Consider the following 23,334-nt stretch of genomic DNA (forward strand, 5'->3'; position numbering starts at 1 on the left):
CTTACTTTAGCAACAATAATATCCAAAGAGCTTGTTCTCGATAGTGAGATGGATGAAAACCTTACAAATACAATTGAACTTATAATAAATAAAACTATTTCCTATAATGATATTGAACAAGGCGATGAAATAGCTGAAGCATTACTTTATCAGTTTAATGAAAAACTACAGGAGCACGGAGAACGAGGACCTACAGCAAAACTATGGATACAATATTTTCATATGGTGTCTATTGCAAAGGAATTTATAAGAGCTGAACGTATGGGTGATTGGCGAGCTCATTTGAATTGCGTTAAAGAAATGCTTCCTTATCTTCATGCGTCAGGACATTTTAATTATGCCAAATCTGCGCATTTATATCTACAAGATATGATGCAATTAGAGAACTTGATGGATCCTAGTGTTTATCATAGGTTTATTGAAGGATTTTTCACTATTAGACGTTCTAATAAATTAAATTGTGGAACTTCGACGGATATGGTGATTGAACAATCAATGATGAAGTATATGAAAACAGATGGAGGTGTTGCTCGAGGGAGAAGTACGCAAGAAAGTGTCATTAGTAAATGGGTTTATGGCATGCATACGATGAATACTGTGTGTGAAGGATTGGAATAACTGGTTGCGATACTACATCAGCCATTTTTAAAAGAGGTAAAACATCAGTATTTAAATTGTTTGAAAAACGTAATGATTTAATTCATTGCGCAGAAGTATTCACAAAGATTGACTCTTCTCCACACGACATCGTTACAAATGGAATTCGTTTTCTTCTTGCAATGTATGGTGCTCCAAAAAAAATTGATTCCATAGACAAATATAGATATTTGAAGTTTGTAAAATCTGCATGGAACAATAAAACAGTACAGTTGTCTTGTCTGCCTCCAACATCTGCTTCTGCCTTTCAACACTTGTATCGTGTGTATTATCAAGTTCAAGTGTGGCTAGGCAATGAGCTGGACCCAGAAGAATGGGGTTGGAAATTAACAGACAACTATTTGGAGCCAATTCAAACTTTACTCCCGCCTGCTCCAGAAAAACTACTTAATACTATTTTTTGTAAATGCAAGACGGATTGTAGTAAGAATTGTGGCTGTCAAAAAGTAGGATTATTTTGTTCGCCAGTATGCATCAATTGTCAGGGTCAGACTTGCTCCAATATTGAAACAAATACAACAGATAAAGATATTTATGATATTAATGAAGAGACAATTGATGCATCCCTTTTCTTAGAACAGCGAACAGAAATTCTCCAAGAAGAAGAGAATGAAGACGAAGAAATAATTGTTGAAGTAGAAATAGACAATTATCTTATATAATGATGACATGTAGAAAAACACAACCTATTCCACTTTAATCATTAGCAATATTACTATTCTTTCAATTAATAGGATACGATCTGATCAAACTTTCTTTATTACAATACATCGTGGAGTATACCTACTGGGGAAACCACGTTAAAAAAAATGCGCCAAGTACATTACCTCATAGGTGGTGCGGAAATGTGTGCTATTATGTAAAATATGAATTTTCTAATGATTAAAACCGCGATATCTCACGAATGGTGAGTCGTAAAAGAAAAAGTGACTGGACCATTTTTGTAGAGAATTGTATGATCTACAACTTTTGTCCGATCTATTTTTACGATAATACTTACTGTTTTCGAGAAAAATGGAAAAAACCTTCATTTTATACTTTTGACCTTGAATAAAATTTTTTGCAGAAGTAGGATCGAAGGGGATTTTTGATATTTCATTTATAATGATGTATTTAACGTCTCTGGCAATTTTCAGCTCTATGCGAATTTTTCCTAAGTTATGACTTATTTTTTTTTTATTTTGACTGGATTAAAAGTTCAAAATGAGAACAATGAAGACATATTTTTCAATAATTAATATCTCTTGTCATAAAAAAAAAATAGAAATATTTAAATGAAATCATTATTCCTATTCATTTTCTCTGTGACGAAATTGTCACATATTTGTAGTGTTATAACATCAATAATTTTACAGAAAACAATCGTAAAGATTCAAGGATTTCTTTTAAAAAAGGGTTTTTCATTTAAAATGATATACTACAGATTATATATAAGCTAGTTATTCTTGTCCATAATGCACTAAATTACAGGAGTTATTTTATTATTTAAATAGGTTCAGTATCACGTACTGAATGTAAATGCACAAAATTCTTACAAAGTTTTCAAAAATCACCAAAAAAACCTAGGTCATCGGGCTTTTTATGATTATTTTATCGTTCAAAGTTGGCTGAAAAAATGATGAATCATATGGGTTATCCTTTTCAATTGGATGTTTCTATATCAAAAAAACTAGAGAGTGTGATAAAAAACTATCAAAATATTAAGACAATCTTGTAGTTTATAATAATACCATAAAAATATAAGGTTGTCGATGATATAAAAACAAAATTCTAATTTAACTATGAGTTCATCCAAAATCCATCATTTGATGAACAGAGACGACTATAGTTAGAGTATTGATGATTGAAGAGCGATATTTATATTATCAAATTTATAAGCATCACTTGCACACAATATATAATATATTTTTGTAGTTGCCTGGTATTGTAAAACTAAAAATAAGCATGTATTTGGTTTATATGTATGTACCGTGCAATAAAACAAAACTTTGCTGTTTAAACAAAAATTTAGAATTTACTGTAAAATTGCAGTGTATTGTCGGATCAACCTTAATTACAAATTCACTTGTTTTAAAATTGCAAAGTACTTCACTTTCATACGATAGATAAAGAAATAAGATCCTTGATATGATTTTTTCAGCACAGCATGCAAAGAATTTCAAATGTTTAAATTTAAAACAAACTAAAAATACCTATGTTTTATGCAATAATAAAAGAGTTTTTAAATATTGAAACCCACCTTTTTGTGTAATAATTGAGAAAGAAACGTGCCTGTTTTGTACACAAGACCATGTTGGAATGAAGAAATTATTTTTATTTTTTATAAATCCAAACCGTAAAATATAAGAATGCATGAAACATTTGTTAAAGAAACACCTTAATTCTGCTGTAGCTTTAAATAATTTTTTTAGTCGTCATTTTTATGTACAGAGTGTTTATTAAAAATTGAATATAAACTACTGATACACCAGTATTTATACTTCGAAAAATGATTCGGGACTCTGATCTGGACGTTATTCACATCAATTGTTAGAATTACTCCGATAAATCACATTTACTTACGGACAGAAAAGTGAAGTTGGATTTTGAAAATCTGAAGAAGTACGCAAAATATGAACGTTTAAAACTCCTAGTTAAACAAAGAGGAAGATATTAAGATAACAATTTTTCATTGAGATAACATTTAAAACTCTGCTTGACAAGAAAGAGATGGGCAACAATCTTTGAATGCTTGTAACTTCTTCGATTTTTAAATAATTTCATCTTTCAAATTTTGTTATGGTACCAAGTCTATTCTTATATTTTTATGGGTAAAGTGGAAAATTCGATATCAATCATCTACCTAATTGAATCTTGAAACTTTTAATACGATGCAAAGCTGAATCAAAACTGATAAATGGATTCAGATCGTAGTCAATAGAATTGATAAGAGTATAATTAGGACCAGAGCTCCGATTCATTTTTCGAGATACGGACCTGTCTAAATGCTAGATTCTATTCTTTTATTCATTAAATATGACAGAGCTGAAAAAATCCTATCTATTTCAAAAAATGGAAATCGAATTTTTCGATATGATAGCCAATTGGAAACTTTGTAAGTCTTTTTTAGACATCACTCTATATAGAAATCAAAAACTGAGTACGTATATCGCGATACCTTCCAAAATAAAATTATTAATCAAACCATTAAATAAATTTATCAATCAATCAATAAATATAATTATTAATAAAGAAATTTAAAAAATTCTTTTATTAATTTATTTATACTTTACAAAAATGACTTTGCATAAAAAAAAAAAAAATTTTATTTGACCGAATTCCACAATTTTTAGTCGATAAAAAAAAAGTTAATAATAAATTTTTTTTATTATTTATTAAACAAAAATGCATAAAAATATTACTTATTACAGTAGAATCTCGATAACTTAAACCTCGGTAACATAAAAACCTCTGTTACTTCAAAAAATACTATGTTCCCTTCCCATCAGAGCCCAAAACCTCTATAACTTAAAATACGCAACCTCTATAACTTAGATAAATAATCTCTGTATAGGCCCTCAGTAACTACATAGAAACATGTACATACCTCTATATTAACTAGGGTACATAGAAACATGTACATACCTCTATATTAACCTTTACCTAACATAGACACTTGATAACTTAAAACCTCTATAACTTAAAATATTTTGTGTTTCCCTTGGACTTTAACTTATCGAGATTCTACTGTATTATGAAAAAATAATTCCTTTTTACACAAAATTCGAAATCATAAAATAATATTTTGTAATTATAAAAATTTTGCGCAAGCAAAGTGCCTGCTTGCGTACTAAAAATTTTTTAAATATTTTTTTTTTTTTATATTTTAAATTATAATTCAAATTATTTTGATGACCTAATAAAATTCATATCATGCAGCAGCAATCCAGGAGGTGTTACTAAATTTGGATAAATTATTCTTTTGTATGGAAATATAGATGATTGACACGGAATATTCCATGATATAATCTATAAATTAAGCAAAAATTTTTTAAACCTTCGTCATAAAACAAATGAAAGTACTACTATTGTGACCCTGGAATAAAGTAAAACCAAGATCATTGAATTTTTTGTAGCTGTCGAAGAAGAAATCAGTTTGTCTACAATTTAGATAAAAATCATTTTCAAAAGTAATTTTGACCCAAAATTATAAAAATTGAGTGATATCTCAGAGAAATATCTTCAGTTGAATCACTTCAGAAACATGTTGTTCGCAACATCGCAAAATCAACCCATGAACCCCAGAATCGTTCGGGGAAAAACTTTTTCATATACAATTCAAGGCAGTATCTCAAAAATCTCTCACTCAATCGTTAAAGGGTCAAAATTACCTCAAAGATATCAGCTTTCATTAAATTCCATAAGATAAATTTTTCTGTGATTTTCTGAAATTTTTCCAAAACATTTTTTTCTCCGATTAGAATAAAAAGTATTTTTCTAGAGTAATTTTGTTCCAAAACAAGGAAGAATCGTGTCTGTTTGACAATTGGGAGTGTAGAATTTGAGGTGTTGACGAAAATCGTTTACGAAGTGTGGAATTCTAGGGCAAGTAAACAGAAGGTCCAAGTGTAAGTACACAAAGAAACAAATAATAGAAAAGAAAGTATAAAATTATTAATTAATTCTGTAAAGTTCATATTGCCCCCTTAAACAATTTTTCTGGATCCGTACTTGCCTTAAAACTACAATAATATATTAACAAATAAATGAATTTAATTTTTCAATTTGTTAATTATAGATATTTTAACAGGTTAAACTCGTGATTTTAACATAAAATAAACACTTTTTTTAATATAAAAATAATTATTTTTAATTTTAATTTTTTTTTTTCACTATTTATCTAAATAATTTTCAAGATATTTAAAAAAAAAAAAAAAAACATTAGATTTTGTAATTTTTTGTTAGAAGTAGCTGCTGCAGTTGATATGTATGTGAAACAAATTATTAAGTACTACTTAAGTCTAATTATTAAAGCAGTACGATCACTACACTTATAACTCGAAGGAAGTTGAAAGTGGGGATAATGAAATATTCTTTCTCTTTAATAATGGAATTAAAACCCTTAGAAAAGCTTGCAGGTTCATAGTAAAATTACTGAAATTGGTATGCTTTAGCTATTTATTTGTTACAGTCCACTTCGTAAGATATAATTGGACAGAAGCAAACCTACTTTATTTAGAGGGACCCTTCTCCTAAAAACTTCTTTACATCCTTCACTTCTGGATTTGGGTACTTTTCTTCTTCATTTTTTTAGCGGAATATTAAAATTCGTTTACCATTCTTCAGACTCTAAATCTTACATGCTTAATATAGTCATTATGACAATATTTTTTGTACATCTTGTCAAAATTTGTGAGACCCGGAAAAATTACCTTATTTCTTTCGAGCATCAGGACCTTATTTAACATATTTTTTCACTTGCACACGTTATCCTTAATTCATTAAATATAATGAGTATGGTTAAATGTAATGACAGTTTCGAAGAATGGAAAACAAACTTTTCGATATGTTAATCACGTGAAAACGTCGAATATTTTCTCTCATTCTAATTAAAACTGATCTACTTTTTCAGTTCTTTTTGAAGCAAAAATGAGCATTGTAATCATCTTATGGTCTAATAGGTAATAAAAGAGGATTTTTAGAGTATTAAGAGGTGTACAATTTCTGTCTAGCGTCCTTTTAAGCATATAAAATGACTTATTCGTAATTAAACTTGAACGTTCAGCGGTCGTTGAGTTGTTAGGGCTTTTTTAGGACAGGGCCTGGTAGCGGAACCCTTCTATCTACCTTAGAGTCAACACTGACAAGTCATAAATATAATTCTTCATTCACATCAAAAAATGTTCAGAAAACTTCTTTTTGACTAAAAAGAACGTGATCGTACTCCTTTAATAAAATAATTAATAAGTAATTTCTGTTTATTATTAATTTCAAGCACATATAACCGCTATAATATTAATAATAATGCACTTCGATATTATTTTATCACAAAGTTATTTTATGAAAGTTGCCTTTATTTTTTTTATTTTTTTTCCCTTGCTTTTTTGTAATGTTAAGTACTTCTACTCATTCTGTTGCATTCATTCAATTTTTATAATGGCTTTTGTGGCTGTAAATGGTTTCTATTTTAATTCTTATATTTTATGTATTTTGTTTGATATTTACTTTGAGAGAGTGTTTTTAAACTTGAGAAAGTTCAATTTTTAACATTTAAACAAATTATAATAAAAATTGAAAATGTTATCTTTTAATATCGTATTTAAAAATGGGGTCATGAATTGAGGTCTATGTAGGGGAAGAGTTTTTAAACCTATCATGGAAATTTATTACGTTCATCGAGGAAATGTGTTATAAATATTTTCTTGAACATTTTTTTAGTACTTTGAATGCCCTTACTTTTAAAATTTGTTTTATGAGCTACTCACACTGAACCCCCTTTAAAATTTTTTTCTATTTTTTTCAAAGGGTACCCCATAAGAAAATTACAAAAAATCGAAACAAATTTTTCAGTCCTATTTCGACAAAACTCATTACAAAAGGTAATTTTGACTCAAAAAATTCAAAAATCGGTTTCGTTTGACGATTGGAAGAATAATTTCAGAGATAAATCGATAATCTAATCAAGTTTGACCCAAAAAATTCAAAAATCGGATTCGTTTGACGATTGGAAGAACAATTTCAGAGATAAATCAATAATCTGATCAATTTCAGTCGAATTAATCTAAATAATCCAAAGAAACTAATATCTTGTTGATTTTGTGTTGGCATTATCCCGGAAAAATTACAAAAACCCTGAAAAAACATTAAAAAAAAAACCCAAGGTTGGACTTTTTCCCCATCTGTCTATCATTAAATTATTTATCATTTACGAGCTATTCTATGATTGATATAATTACTTAATTGTGGGTGAAATTTTATTGATATAAATGCATTTTAAATTTCAAATGTTGCTTTTATTTTTTAATTTTTGGATAACATCTGTCATAGTTTTGTAAAATTAAAAATCCATCTGCTTTATCATATTATAAATTTGATGTTTCTCAATACGTTTTTGATAAAAATCTAATTATATTTTTATCATGTTGAAAGTTAATCAACTAGTACACAACCCACCCGGTGATTTGATTCCTGAGGGGATCATGAATATAAGTTTTTGAAAATAAAAATAATAATTGACGTTCTGAATTTGTAAGTTTTTACTTTCATATAAGTTGTGACTCATTTCATAATCAATTTTACGATTTGAACAGTTATAACGTTTTGTTTTAGAAATTTAAAAAAAAAAAAACTTTTATTTTGGAAATATTGAAACTCAGCCTAATAAAAAATAAAGCATCTTCAAATTGGCAACTTTTGAGTAGAAAAATATTATAACTGATATTCCCATATAATACATACTATACAATTTGCGCATAGTTTGCGCTCTCACGGGTATAAAGTAAACAGTGAGTTTACGAAAAAATGTTTCAAACAAAAGTTGTTTATTTTTTTAAAAGAAACAATTTTTACATTTAAACTTTTATTCTATCTCTAATGGTTTACAAAATAAGGCCTTCGGATCCAAGACCCAATTGATCTATGTTGCTCATTTACGAACTTGACCTCACTTTTTACGCCCTAAGTACACTATAAAAATTTCAGCTTGATATATCTTTTCGTTTTTGAGTAATCGTTTCGACGGACAGACAAACAACCAGAAATGGACTGGTGGTTTTATGAACACCTATACCAAAATTTAGTTCATAGTATCAATATTTTTAAGCATTACAAACTTGGGACTAAACTTAGTATACCTTGGTATATTTCATATTCGCTCCGTGCGTGAGTTTCGTTTCCATGGGAACGATATACTATTTTAATTTTAGAATTGTATGGATTGCATTTAAGATTTACATTGAAAATTTAATATTTTTGTCTCACAAATTTAAATAAATAATTATGATAATTTATATTTGAAAAATAATATTTGTGCAATTTGATTTCTTATTTTCACAATTTTTAATGCATTGAGTTTAATTAATTCGTGTTTTTCAATAATTTAAATTTGACATTTCTATAACATTAACATGTAAAGAACTGCAAATTAGTCATAACAGCTCCCTTTAACGCCAAAATTTTTCACTGGAAGCGCTGGCATCGATTTTATTGTCCCTACCATGACTACGCACACAACGAATACATATAAAAATTGCAGATCCTTTTAAACACAAAACGCAACAACTTTGCAATATTTTGTTGACGTTTTATTTTAAATCGCTCTTAACATTTCAGTTGGTACTTGATTCCAAAATATTTTTGGATTCTCAAACTAAACTTTCAGAATATTCTAGAAATTACATAATAAATTTATTAAAAATAGTTTATTTTAAACGTAATAATGCGTGAACAAATGAAACTATTATAAAAATTAATTACAAAATTAATTTTAATTATTCAAATAATTATTGTGCAATTTATTTACAATTATTAATATTATTATTTATAAATGAAAAATAATTTTGTGTTTATTATTTTAATTTTTCTATAAATTCATTTTTTATTATTAATAATTAAAAATTATTGTTGCAATTTAAATTAATAATAATAATAATAAAACTAAAAGTGATGTTTCAAGAGAAGTCATAATAATTTTATGTTATTTTTTTTTATTAATTTATTTCAATTTTAATTTTGGGTTGTTGCAATTGCAATATATTTTTAATTTATTTATTATTTCTAATTTGTGGATAATATTTCATTCAAGTGTCAGTCTGGGGCACTGACTACTTGTAGTCATAAGCCGGGAGCCAGGGGACTGTTCACTCATTTTAGAATCACTGGAAATTTGAGAGATTATTTTGTCATACAAAATTCTCCATAGACGGGAATTAACAGAAAAAGGAAACCATTGAATGAAAAAATCAGGTTGGCTGTATACGCCAGTTTTCGTCGTTTATTGTCGATATAGCCGATCTCAGATAGCAAGCCAATATATTAAATCTCTTATTTATCGACTTACATCACTTATGTACCAACAGATGGCGTTAATGCGAGAACTCCTGTTCATGAAATAACTCCTATTATAAACGATAACATAGACGTTAAATATACAAAAATCATGTCTTCTGTCTGACATCTTAAGAAATTGCGATTTTCAAGATGTCGAATCACAACGCCCTGCTTTGTTGACTGTTGGACATTTTTATTCAATGATCTTCTTATTTGAATACCACTGGCTATGAAATTTTCGTATTTTAATAAGTGCTAGGTTCGTTGACAGCAACCTCTCAAATGTCCAGACGTTCTGTAATGATTGTCAAATACTACATTTGATCCAAGACCTTATAAATACTATACTTTTTAATTTCAACATGTAATAAATTTCTATTTATGAGGATAATAAAATTGTATTTTTAATTTTTTTGTATCCAATTTTATTAATTAAAAACTTCTGGTGTTTATTTATTTGTTTTTAATTGTTTTAAGGGTTCCGTTTCATTAAAACGATCAAACATAAGGGAAATCATTTTTTAAATTGGTTCTGACATTCACTTATCAAAAAATGGCTGTATATTGCTTTCGAATTTCCGGACTATAAAAGATTGTCAATACATCCTTATTTTGACCTAATTTTTATGAATCTTGGGCCATAACTACCTTATTTTCTTATTTGTTAACAAAGTTTTTAATTTTGCTAAAAAAATAAAATAAATTTTTTTGAACAGCAGAGAATTTACAAAAAATTAACTGGAAATTGAAGAGCATGTATTTCAAAAGATTCAGTGCTTTTTCTATCCGTTAATTTTTTTAATCGATAACTATCAAGTGCTTTAAGAATTACCACTTGACAGAAACAAGTACTACCAGACTATTGACTTTCTGACTGTTTAAGAGATTTAGAAATAGTGGATTATCCGTGGTTGAACTGCATTGTCTGCAATTTCAGAAAAAAATAGCTGATTCAAACAAATAAATTCTAATTTGTAGACATTTTTATATCAGGATTTTTTCACAACAATATTGAATTACATCCCATAAAACAAGGGGAAATTACTTATAAATTTCTATTAAAAAAAATAAAGAATTTATCTTTTCTATCTCACACCATACAGGATTCAGTTCATTTAAAATAGTAACTTCTACAACAGAAAACTTGACGGGTTCTTGTTTTTATCTACGGGTCCTTGAAAATCAATAGTAATAATAATAAAGGGATGATAGTTTTTCTTTTATAAAAAAAAGAGGGCGAATAAATATACCCTCTTTTTTGTTGCTAAGGGTAAAAGAATATTATATGTAATTTAATAGATTACCCCGAAAACCGAGAAAGCTCAAGCTGTGTAAATTCGACAGTTTTCACATTGTTCGAATCATTCGAAACTATGATTAATAATAAATCACGAATCAAATAAATAAATAAAGAAAAATTTTTCCCAAAATGGTCGTAAAATTGATAGCCATTTAGACAGTCCATAAACACTTAAGCATTCAGTCTGTCCTCTTTAATTTGCTGGGCGCTACAATATCGACATTTTTTCTATGTTATAATAGTAATATTGTGTAGTTTTTTACAGAAAATATATATTTTTTGGTAAGTTGAATAAACTTATTTCTAATTGTATACCAGTCAAGAAAAAGTAAAATTTTCTTTTTAGTTCATATAATTTAAAAATTAATTAAAAATTTACATCTCAAAAAACTTAATCGTGCATTTAAATATCAGGAAATTATAAAAATTAATTAAAACTATTAATTTCATTTTATAATTATTTATTTCTAAAATTAAAAAGAAGAGTTAAATATTAATTATTATTAAAAATTATATTTACATGCGATACAGAAGTATTAATTTTACCTAGCGCTATCACTTACTTTTAATGAAAATTTTATAAAAATTATAGGTATATATTTTAATTTAATTAATCAAATGATGTATCATTTTGTTAATTATTTTTGAATAAAATGAAATTGAAAATTATTAATAATAAATTCAGGTTAGCAGCATCATAATATATGGAAGTGAGAGTAATTATTACAACTTGTATTTTTATTTTTTTATTTTATTTATATTTATTTATGGTTTTTTAAATTATAAAACTCAGCAGTTAATTAGCTTCCGAATATATGTTTGTAGAATTTATTGGTTTGTTTCTTTTATTAGAGAGAGATTATTTATTAGGTTTTTTTTATTGATAGGTTATTATTATTAGATTTATACCACAGAACTATAAAAATTTGACACACATTTTGAGAAAACTATGATTTTGATTTGAGCTTCTTATAGTAAGTACGACGTCATCAAAATTTAAAAAATTTAATTTTACACTATCACATCCAAATTTTATCCATTTTTTTATAAATGAAATATGGAATACTACTATATTTTGGTCATAGTTTTCAAATTTGTGGTCAAAATTAACCTAGCTCTAATAGGTTTCAAGAATGTGCAGTCCTGGTCCTGGAATGAACCACATAAGTGTTAGCTAGTGAAAAATTGACATCACAGCTGAAAAGAATGACCCAAAATTAGTGGGTTTTAAAAAAAATTTCAATAAGATCGGATCAAATTTGCCTGTGATATCAAAAAAATCAAACTTTTTAACTTTATGACGTCATCAAATTCCAAAAAATTTAATTTTGCTCTATCACATCCAAATTTTATCCAATTTTCATAAACGAAGTATGTAATCCTACTAAATTTGGGTCATCCTTTTCAAATTTGTGGTCAAAATTCACCTAGCTCTAATAGTTTTCAAGAATGTTGAGTACTAGTCCCAGAATTAGACACATAAGTAGTAGCTAGCGAAAAACTAACATCATAGATGAAAAGAATGACCCAAAATTAGTGGGTTTTACAAAGAATTCCAATAAAATTGATTCAAATTTGCCTGTGTGATCAAAAAAATTTTTTTTTTCAGTCGCATATGTAAAAATTTCCGAAAAAAAAGACATTATCCTTACATGGACGCACTAGAGTATTATTTTCAAATAAATTAAAACCATAAATGGATATAAATTATATTGATTTAAATATAATAGTTTAATTAATTTTAAAAACAATTACAACATTGCCTTTTTTGATTTAACTGAAGAAGAAGTCTACCTTGAAAATAAAAAATTAAAAAAATTTTCATATTAATTATTAAAAATTATTACTTTAAGTGCAAGGTGCCGAGGATAACTTCAATTTGATTTAATATCAAAAAAATACTTTGATTACCTCAAAAGTTAATAAAATGACGTAAAAAAAATTGATAATTTAGTAATTGACACACTTTGAGAAGGTGATAAAGATGGAGCTTTATTGGTATGTGTTAAGCAAAAACAAAGAAAGTAAATACAGAATTTTGTCAATAAATGGTATCAAAAATCAAGCGGATCATTAAGCAGGGTCGTTTGTTTTGTTATAAAAACTAATTTGATCCTGCGAGTCAAAATTAATTATACCATGTATATATGAAATACTAGCTGTTACCCGCCCGCTTTGCTGGGCAACATCCCCACTTGCACCCCTCCCTCCACATTTCCTTGCGTTGGATAACAGTTTTGTAATGTACACGTCATGCTCTTTTATTTGATATCCCACTTAAGTATATTTGTAAATATTCGATAATTCCTTCCCACTTTCTCGCTACACCTTTCTACCCTCCGAAGGTTAAAAAAATCTTCTAAATGTAATTTAAAACATTCTGACCAAGTTTTGAACTATTAAAAGCCATAATTGAAAAATATGAATTTTTTATTCATGAACACCCCCGCAACCCCCCTTGTGGGTAGAATTTCGTAAAATCCGTTCTTAGCTGACCTCTACTTGGCAAAAGGAATATTCCTGCCAAATTTCAAGACTCTAGGTCTTATAGTTCCAGAGATATCGTGATGAGTGACTATCTATCTATATCTATAGAAAGTCTCCTATATATATAAGATACATAGTATATTAAGTTTAGTCCCAAGTTTTTATACCATGTATATATGAAATATACATAGCATATTAAGTTTAGTCCCAAGTTTGTAACGCTTAAAAATAATGATGCTAGGAAAAAAATTTTGTCATAGCTGTTCATAAAATCACCTAATTAGTCCATTTCCGGTTGTCCGTCCGTCCGTCTGTGGACACGATAACTCAAAAACGAAAAAAGATATCGAGCTGTAAATTTTTACAGCGTACTCAGGACGTAAAAAGTGAGGTCAAGTTCGTAAATGAGCATCATAGGTCAATTGGGTCTTGGGTCCGTAAGACCCATCTTGTAAACCGTTAGAGATAGAACAAAAGTTAAAATGTTCCTTATCAAAAATTAAACAACTTTTGTTTGAAACATTTTTTCGTAAACATCACTGTTTACCCGTGAGGGCGCCAATTAGGCGGAAATTTTATAATATGTACTATACTTGATTATCAGTTATGTATGTGTCACATGTATGTATGTGTTATGTGATAAAGAAATCAACACTGACTATGCATGGTATTTCAACAATTAACTCAGTCAATTGTTTGCTTTCACTTGTTTTTTATTGTTTTTAATCCTTGAACTAAATAAGTTCAAGTTAATTGTCTGAAAAAATAAAGAATATGCCTTCAAATAATAAACGTATGGTCGCGACAATAAATTTGAAAAAATTACAATTAAAATATTTCATAAAAATTTCGGTTTTTAAAGAATTTCACTTTCTTATGAAATTTTAAGATAAATTAAAAAGGAAATAATGACTTTTTTAGTAAAAATAATTGATAAAAATTAATATAACATTTAAAAATTGATTTTTTAAATATTTTTTTGGAATTTTTTTTAAAAATAATTATTTTTCTTATATTTTTAAAGTCATCAATTTATCATAAATTCATTTGTTAATCATTAAAATTAATTATAGGTATTTTTAAATACAATATAATTATTTTGAAAGTAAAAATATCTACTAATAATGATCTGTTTAATATTATTGATTTAATATACTTAGAAAAATACTGTTCATACTACAGGCAAATTCATTTATTTCATGAACCAAACAAAAATGACAGCTTGACAACGTTCTAAAACACTTTCAGAAATTTTAAAATCCCTTGAAAATAATCCTATTAAGAAAACATTTTTGATATGTTTCCATAATTTATTATTTTTTGGAATTTTTTTTAAATAATTATTTCTATTACTTTTTGTTTTTGTTTACTTTTAATCATGTATACGATATTTATTTACATCATGGTCTCGCGATTATAATTGATATTTTTAATATGATACATACAGCGTAAACTAAATATTGACAAATATCTTGTCTAGTAATCTTAATTAAAGAGAATTTAAAAAAAATATATTTCTATATTTTTGAGTGCATTAATTTATCAAGAATGCATTTGTTATCTATCATTAAAATTAATTGTATTTTTTTTTAAATAAAAATTAGTTTGAAAGTAAAAATAAATTAATAATGATCTGGTAATATTATTATTTGGTTGGTACTTACACTTAAAATAAAAATATTGAAAAATAATTTATTTAAATGTTCATTAAAAACAAGTTAACAATTATTATGTAAACAATTCAATAAAAAATAAATAAATATTTATTTAACAAGCCATTGACAGGTGTAATAAATTATTATTTATTTCTGTAAAACATGTAATTCTATTATTTATTAATTTTTTTTTTAAAGAAAATAATGATAAATTAATACATGTGGTTCGTTTTAAAGTAGTACAAAACACGTACGGTTTCTAGGAAATCCGAATTGTTTATACTGGGTGTCCGACTTAAATTGCCCTGTTTTATAAAACATCCCATTTTAATAAGTACTAGATGAGAGTTTAACTGTGTCAATTAATTTTTAAAATGTTATATCAAGTTAAATTTTATTTTGCGTGTTGAAAATCAAAGAATTTAAATTCTGGAATATAAAGTAGCAACGAATAGGGTATTCCCCTATTTTTGAAAAAGTACTTCAAAATGTTGATTTTGCTAATAAAAAGCCACCAAAAATTTATTTCGGAAAAATAAACACGCTTTCCAAAAACTTAAATTAAATTTTAAACCTTTTTTAAACTGTCAAAAACGCGGGCATCCAATTTGATGACGTAATATGGGTATCACCATATGAAATAACACATAATTTATGCATATATTATACCCAACTGTCTACACTGAACTAATTGATGGTCTATGACTTATACCGATATGACATCACAGCAGGGCTTACCTGCGTTTTAGGTCACGTGATATACAGTTTAAAAATTACGATTTTTAATTTATGAGTCGAAATCAGAATATTTATGTATATTTTTACATAAATTTTATTATTTATTTTTGACTAACGATAATACCCTATTCTAAGAAACATTTAACTATGCGACGGTTTGCTAACTTAAGAATCCGCAGGCTTGCATTTTTCATATTATTTTCTTCAATTTTTTTCGGCTTTCAGAGAGAGCACTTATGCGTTGATAAGAGTAAAATATAAGACTTCGAAGATTTCGTAAATTAGATTTTAATTATGCTATCGATGTTATAATGCATTATGTGTGCGTAATTTTTTGATTACCATGACAGAAAAAAATTATGTAAAATTTGATTAATTCTTTTATGACAAATTTTTTACTAAAAATTATGTAAAAAATTTAAAAAATGGATTTTTATAAATTTAATTAAAAAATTTACGTGAAAAAACAATTATTTATCTTTCACTTTTTTATCTAATATAAAGAAATTATTTATTTATTATTTAAAAATTATTATAACAATATATTCAAGTTTCTAAGTAGGTTTAGAGGTTTTTTTTTGTTATTTAGAAATAAAATTATGTAAAACAAATTAATAATCGGATTAAATAACATAAAAATAACCTTTTGAACTGATTATTGAATATTGGAAAACTTATAAAAGAAATGTTTGTAATTAATTAATTATTATATCATTAGTATGACTTATGTAATTACAGTTGTTTTTAATCGGATGTGACCTCTGATTTACAGTTATTCAATAACTAATTATTCTAAAATATTTTTATAAAATTCATACTTTTTATTGAAGAAACATTTAAACATGTAGACTCATCAAATCTACCAATAAAATTTTAAACATGTTATTTTGTGAAAAATGATTTTAAAACAAGTTAAAACAAACAATTGACTGAGTTAATTGATGAAATATCATGTATAGACAGTGTTGATTACACTGTCACATTACACATACATACATGTCACACATGCATAACTGATGTTCCCATATAATACATACTATACAATTTGCGCCTAATTAGCATCTTCACGGGTATACGGGTCTTCACGGGTAATGTTTACGAAAATGTGTTTCAAACAAAAGTTGGTTATTTTTTGTACATTTTTTACATTTAAACTTTTGTTCTATCTATATAACGGTGTACAAGATGAGTCTTACGGACGCAAGACCTAAGTGACCTATGTTGCTCATTTACGAACTCGACCTCAATTTTTACGTCCTTAGAGGACGCCATTTTGCCAACATGGCGACGGGAGCGACAAAGGTACGAGGTAGCAAAGTAGAAATTTGAAAAGATCACCTCAACTCCTATAAAATCACCCATTTTTAAAACTCCCGAAAAACTTTCCAGGTAACCCCTTCTCTTTGAACTAAATGACTATATTATGAAGAAAATTTATATTATGAAATAAATGGGTTACAGAAAAATTTAGTTAATTTCACTGAATTTTCTTTAAAATGAAATCGATACGAGAACAACACTTATAGAGAGTACAAATATTTTATTAAAGTTATCAATTATACAAAAAGCGATCAATACAAGCATAATATACTTATTTTACCCATAGTTATCAATTATACAGAAAGTAATTCTTTTGTAACACAATATTCCCTTGAGTTATCAAACTATGAACAGGAATGTATTAAAAAAATTGATTACATAATTGATGTATTAACTACAATGCCACCTATATTTTATAAAAAAATTACCTTGATAAAAATTTATTATTAATAAATATGCATTATTATGTAAAACAAAAATATTTTAAATTACACAAAAAATAGAATCGAATTCAAAAAATACACTAAAAAGTATACCTGCAATTATATTACAACATACATTTAACTCAACAAATACATTTTAAGGTCAAATCGTTCATACTAAACTCTAAAGAGTTCATTTCTCTCTTTTTTACAAATAAAATTTAGATAAAAGTTTTTATTGCTAATTTTCTTTGATTTGAATTGTATTTCTTTTAAATCATATTTTGAAGTCGGTTAAATATATAATGCCATTACATGAAAATGGCCTTCGAAACAAGGAAAAGTGATACAAATTCGTCGAAGTTCTAATATCTTTGTTAAAAAAAATAATCCTTGGCATTTTTTTTACTTTCTGGGAAAAATTTATCATGTTTTTATTCACGTTCAAAGAAACTTTTTCTTTGAAAGAAGTAGACATTGTTATTATTACAGATTCATATTTCTAGGAAGAATAATTTATGAAAGTAATTATAATTTTCCTTTGAGGAAACCTTTGTATTTTTTAAAAACTAGGGCAATTTTATATTACTCAATTCTCTCCAAGGAAAATTTTTTGCCCTACTTAAAGTATATATTGGTCTTCACAGACGAATACAAATTCCAAGGCCTTAGTCAGAGGAAAATAACATTCTGAAAAAACATTAGATGCATATCCCCATATACCTAAATTAATCTTAGAAACTTTTGGAAAAAGTTTTCCAAGTTTGGATTTCCAGATTTAGATGTTTTTCTGTATGAAAAATCAGGCGTATCAGTCAGTGATTCAAAACAGGTTTGTTTCTATATTAGCCCTTTATCATATTCCAAATACAATTAATGATTTCTATTCCAATGCAGTGATTTTTGGTCTTCAGCAAATTAAAGGATTCTTTAAAACTTCAAGAAAAGTTTCCAAGTTCAAAAAATTTGGTCCGAAGGGCAAAGAAGTTTGTGAAAATTATATGGCATAAACAGATTGACCGGAAAATGACCGGATTTTGGAAAACAATTCAAATCTTCCTCCAGAGGTGGAAGGTTGGTGTTTTTGCCGCAACCTAAATCTATTAGCAGAAATATCTTACCGTATTAATTTTATCCAAAATACTTGTAACTTGTTCTTTCGTCGACATTTTAATATGTTGAAAATCGCACATTATTCAAACAAACAAAATTTCCGGTTTCAGTACAAAAAACAATTCAGAACCAAAAAAAAACTAACTTCAATAAACTACATGTTTGTATCAACAAAAACACTTTTATTGCATCCCGTGTACACTATTTTTATACAAACAAACCAAAACAAACAAGAACTTCTATTGTTAAAAAAAACAGTTTTAAGTATTGTTGCAAAGTACAAGTTTTATATTGTTGTAAAATGAATTGTTTGTGATAAGAACACAACACGCTATATTTTATAAAAAGTGAACGTCACTATTGTAAGTTTATCACACTACTTGTAACTACATATTAATAATTCTTTCACCTGGTGCTTGCAAGCTGCTGGTCTAACTGATACCGGTGTTTTGTGATCAAGAGGTGGACTACATGTGTTTAGGTTTATTACACCGTTTTACTAAACAAGAAAGTAAACACCATGGAGATATACAATAAATAAATAAAAAAAACAAATAGAGATATTTGCAACGCTCGCTCCGCTCCTAAAAATACGATGGATTGCCCTTCTCCAATCAATAACTACAAAGGTATTTTTTACATTACAATTCACCTGTTACTCGTATCAGATATAGTTGAAATGCAGAACGTGTGTATGCAAGCAAGATCTTTGGTTTTTGATAGTTAGAATTTACAAGCTGTTTGATTAGATGTTTTGGATGATTGATTGTACTAAAATGGCTAAGGGATGATTGCTGTTTGAAGGGATGAGCCATTCAAAAGGAAGTGAGTTTGCAACATAACGATTCTGCCAACAGTCGTTACTTTCGGAGGTATCAATTAATAATTTATTTACATGTCAGGCGAATTGAGTTATAAAATTCTAGACGATAATTTCAAAGGCATATTCTCGATCCCTCTTAAAAGAGAAAAAGTTTCAAGGGGTTGTTTTTGTAGTAAAATTTGTCTTTACTATACAGGGTATTTACTATACTCGAAAAATAACTTTTATCGACAAAAATGCATCAAACTAAAAATGTTGGATTTGTAGGTAGTCTCAATCCGTTTGACTAAAAATGACGTCATTTAATTCTCTTGAAAAACTTTATATTGACGTAGAGACCCTTGAGTAAAAATCAGACTGGCACATACGTACCTTGAGAGAATTTTAATAAGAATTGCGTCAAAAAAAAAAATAGTTGGACACAGGGTTTTCAAAATTTTAATATAACTAATGAATCATCCATCCGTTGAAGTCAACGCGCGTTAGTTTTTACGCTCATGTGTCTACGGGCTTATACCTACTTTTAATAACACGTTTCATTTCATAAATTAAGTACATAATACATTATTAAAAATTATTCCATTCAAATGTCCATTTGTGATTATGGAACGAGAGCTGGCAGCATTTTCGAAAGTAGATTTTAAGAAGGCTGAACTTTAGATATTACTTTCCTTATTGAATCAGGTAGAAAGGAAGAATACGCCTTGCACCGAAAGTGGTTACATTAACAAACGCAGACGGTGCTTTATTAGAGCACCCGAATTTCTGTCTGGCAAATAAAAATTACATTTTCGAATTACAAAACTAAATCATATTAATATGACTTGTACACTTGCGTGTACAACGGCAAAATTGTCCTAAAATGCAGGTTTTTCGGGTATGCGCACTAAGAAAACGCAGTAAACACAACCTTTCTCAGATGCCTCCTCTAAGTTACTTCATTCGTATCCAATTTCAATAAGTAAAATATCTAAAATATAGCTATCTTAAAACCAACTTTCCTGTGAAGTTGCCAGTTCTTAAACCATTATTGAACCTTTGCCGGCTGTTTAATAAAACTACAAGATAAATTTATTATTTTATTTATTCCATAAAACTGCAGTTTCTTTACACGGACAGGTGAAACCATTCAAAATACAAAAAAAAAAACAATACAATAGATATACAAATGTGTTTAAATGTAAGAAGTCTTGGTTATTTAGTAGATAATATCTATTTATCTAGAGCCAGGCGTAGTATCTGTAAGTCGTTTCAGAACGGCTGAAATTTTTTACGATCGTGTAAGATTTCTTTACGAAAGTTGATGAATATTCGAAGTACGAAGTTCAAATAAGAAAGTAATTAACCAAAATACAATTCATTGCAAGTAAAACAGCATAATGAGCATAATGCATTTTCTATTCTATTATCATCTCATATGAAAATCGACTTCAATTTTAACCTTGTAGAACAATTAAACATTGTCCAAGTTTCCTGGAAGTGAAGTCTTCATTTATGAATTTTTGCGGCCGTTCATAAATGACTGAAAAATACTACATCTGGCTAGAAATTATTTTGAATTACAACATAAAAAACATATTTATACTGCAGTTTTTAGATCAATTACTATAAATTCGAAAAAATTCACATTTATATCGTTGATCTCATTATGAATTCCAAACAAAAACATATTTATATCCCAGATTAGATCAATTAGGAATTCGATAATAAAAAACATGTTTATACACCTAATCTGATTACGAATTCGAAAAAAGTAACATATTTATATCTTAGACTAGATCAATTACTATGATTTCGAAAACAAGAAATATATTTATACTTAGCCTAGACTAGATCAATTATTATGAATTCAAAAAATACAAAACTTATTTATACCCTAGAAAAATCATGAACTCGAAAAAAAAGTATTTGTATCCTAAACCTATTGGTTACCTAGAAATAGTTTCATGAATTCGAAGAAAAAAACATATTCATACCCTAGAATAAATACATTATGAATTCGAAAAAAAAACAACATATGTAGACCCAAGATCTCAAAATGAATTCGAAACAAAAATATATTTATACCACAGACTAGATTAATTATTATGAATTCGAAAAACAAAACATTGATATCATAGAAATATTACCATGAATCCGAAAAAGAACATATTTGTATCCTAAATCTATTAGTACCTTAGAAATATCATGATATAGAAAAAAAAACATATTTATATCCTAGACTAGAATTATTAAGAATTCGAAATAAAAAACAGCATTTGTGCAGTTTAAAATTTGACTGACTATGAACTCGTTTTCTTTAACTTGTATCCTGTGGCAAATCCGATGATATATACTTTGTTTTCGGAATGATTCTACAGGCAAATCGAAAAATACTCATTTAGTCAATCAAATTTTAAATTGTTCTTTTATAAACCCATAAAAAAACGTTTCAAAAGCTTACAAATAAATTTCTTGAAAGTTATTCATCGTTTTGAGAAGAAAAAAAATTTCTCAAACGTTGATTGATTGCTACAAGATTATACTTCCGCCGTTCAAAGCCACTCATAAACATCGTTTCCAATTCTTCACGGGTAAAACCATCTCCGTTTCTAAAATCAATATCTTCCAGAGTTTGAGCGAATCCAAAATTTGCGTCTTCAACAGGACATGTTCCTTTTCCTTTTATGCATATTGGAATATGAGGAAACTCTTGTCCCGGTAATGATGATTTTTCTAAACGAATTTTGTGATACCAATCGACACCAAAATCATAATTATAAAGCATTTTATCTCCATTTGTATACAGAACTTGATTTAATGTTATTTTCGAGCAATCGCGAATATCTAATTCTTCCAACCCTATATCGCAATATCCTGTTATGTCCTGGTACATAATCTCATATCTTCCTTTTGAGAAACTATAAAGATGATTATGTTCCCAACCCATAGCTAATTGTATAGCCATGTGTAACTTATGAAGATATATCGTACTTGGAACGATCAGACGTCGCCAGATAGCTGGTTTACTGTCCATTAGTATGATTTTTATTTGGTACAAATTGTTCCCTTGATATGATGTTGACATTATTTGTACAGGTTTGTCAAAATTGTTCAAAAAAAGTTTTCACGTATTTGTTCGTGGAACGTTTCAGCTTTAAGCAGATGTTAAATTTATTTTAATATTTTAAAAAAGTTAATCTTTTCGATTTTGGAAAATTAACTATATTTTTAACATTTAAAATTTTATTCAATGACACAAACTCACTGTTTGGAGAAGCCTGCTTTCAACAAAATGGTGTCCGACGTCCGTTCGGTTCCTTCAATGTATGCTTTTAATTATAGAAGCTAGATGGCTCTACGACAGACAGAATTAATCATAGAATATTCTACAGAATTAATAGAGAATATTCATGAAATTTAAATTTGGTTTAAATATTATTCTTCCTTAAATGACTGGACATTTCAAGTAAACCATTATTTTAGTAATTCAAATCTTTTCAATTACTTAAAAATAATTAATAAAAGTACAAAATTCAGTGAGGGCATTTAAAAATTTCTAACACGGAAATTGAAAATTTTTATACGGACGTGACATCAAAGTACGGGCTTGTCAAATTTGTTGACATACAGTATGATAATAATTACTTACATTTTATATAATATTTCATTAAATTAGACTATTCTACGACTTTTTATTAGAAATCTTAATAATAATGTGTGTAAATTCTGTGTTGTAAGTTCATTTTTTTAAAGTGTAAATTATACATTGAACTGTCAAAATTTGACAGTTCACGTACTTATACGTCATCA

General features: G+C 27.4%; 1 protein-coding gene across 2 annotated transcripts in view; it reads right to left on the bottom strand.

The window, feature by feature from the left end:
- Positions 1-23,334, bottom strand: part of LOC123299000 (disheveled-associated activator of morphogenesis 1) — a 103,609-nt gene that overhangs the window by 37,647 nt on the left and 42,628 nt on the right. The window contains exon 1 of one of the 2 annotated variants that reach the window (XM_044881107.1): positions 18,728-18,817. The exons of the other annotated variant lie outside the window; for it this stretch is intronic. Within the exon in view, the coding sequence (XP_044737042.1) occupies positions 18,728-18,799 (72 nt within the window). The 5' untranslated portion in view covers positions 18,800-18,817. Of the gene's footprint in view, positions 1-18,727; positions 18,818-23,334 lie in introns of those variants that run through there. 2 annotated transcript variants of the gene reach the window in all.

Source organism: Chrysoperla carnea, chromosome 4, assembly GCF_905475395.1.
Source record: "Chrysoperla carnea chromosome 4, inChrCarn1.1, whole genome shotgun sequence".
Classification (NCBI taxonomy): Eukaryota; Metazoa; Arthropoda; class Insecta; order Neuroptera; family Chrysopidae; genus Chrysoperla; species Chrysoperla carnea.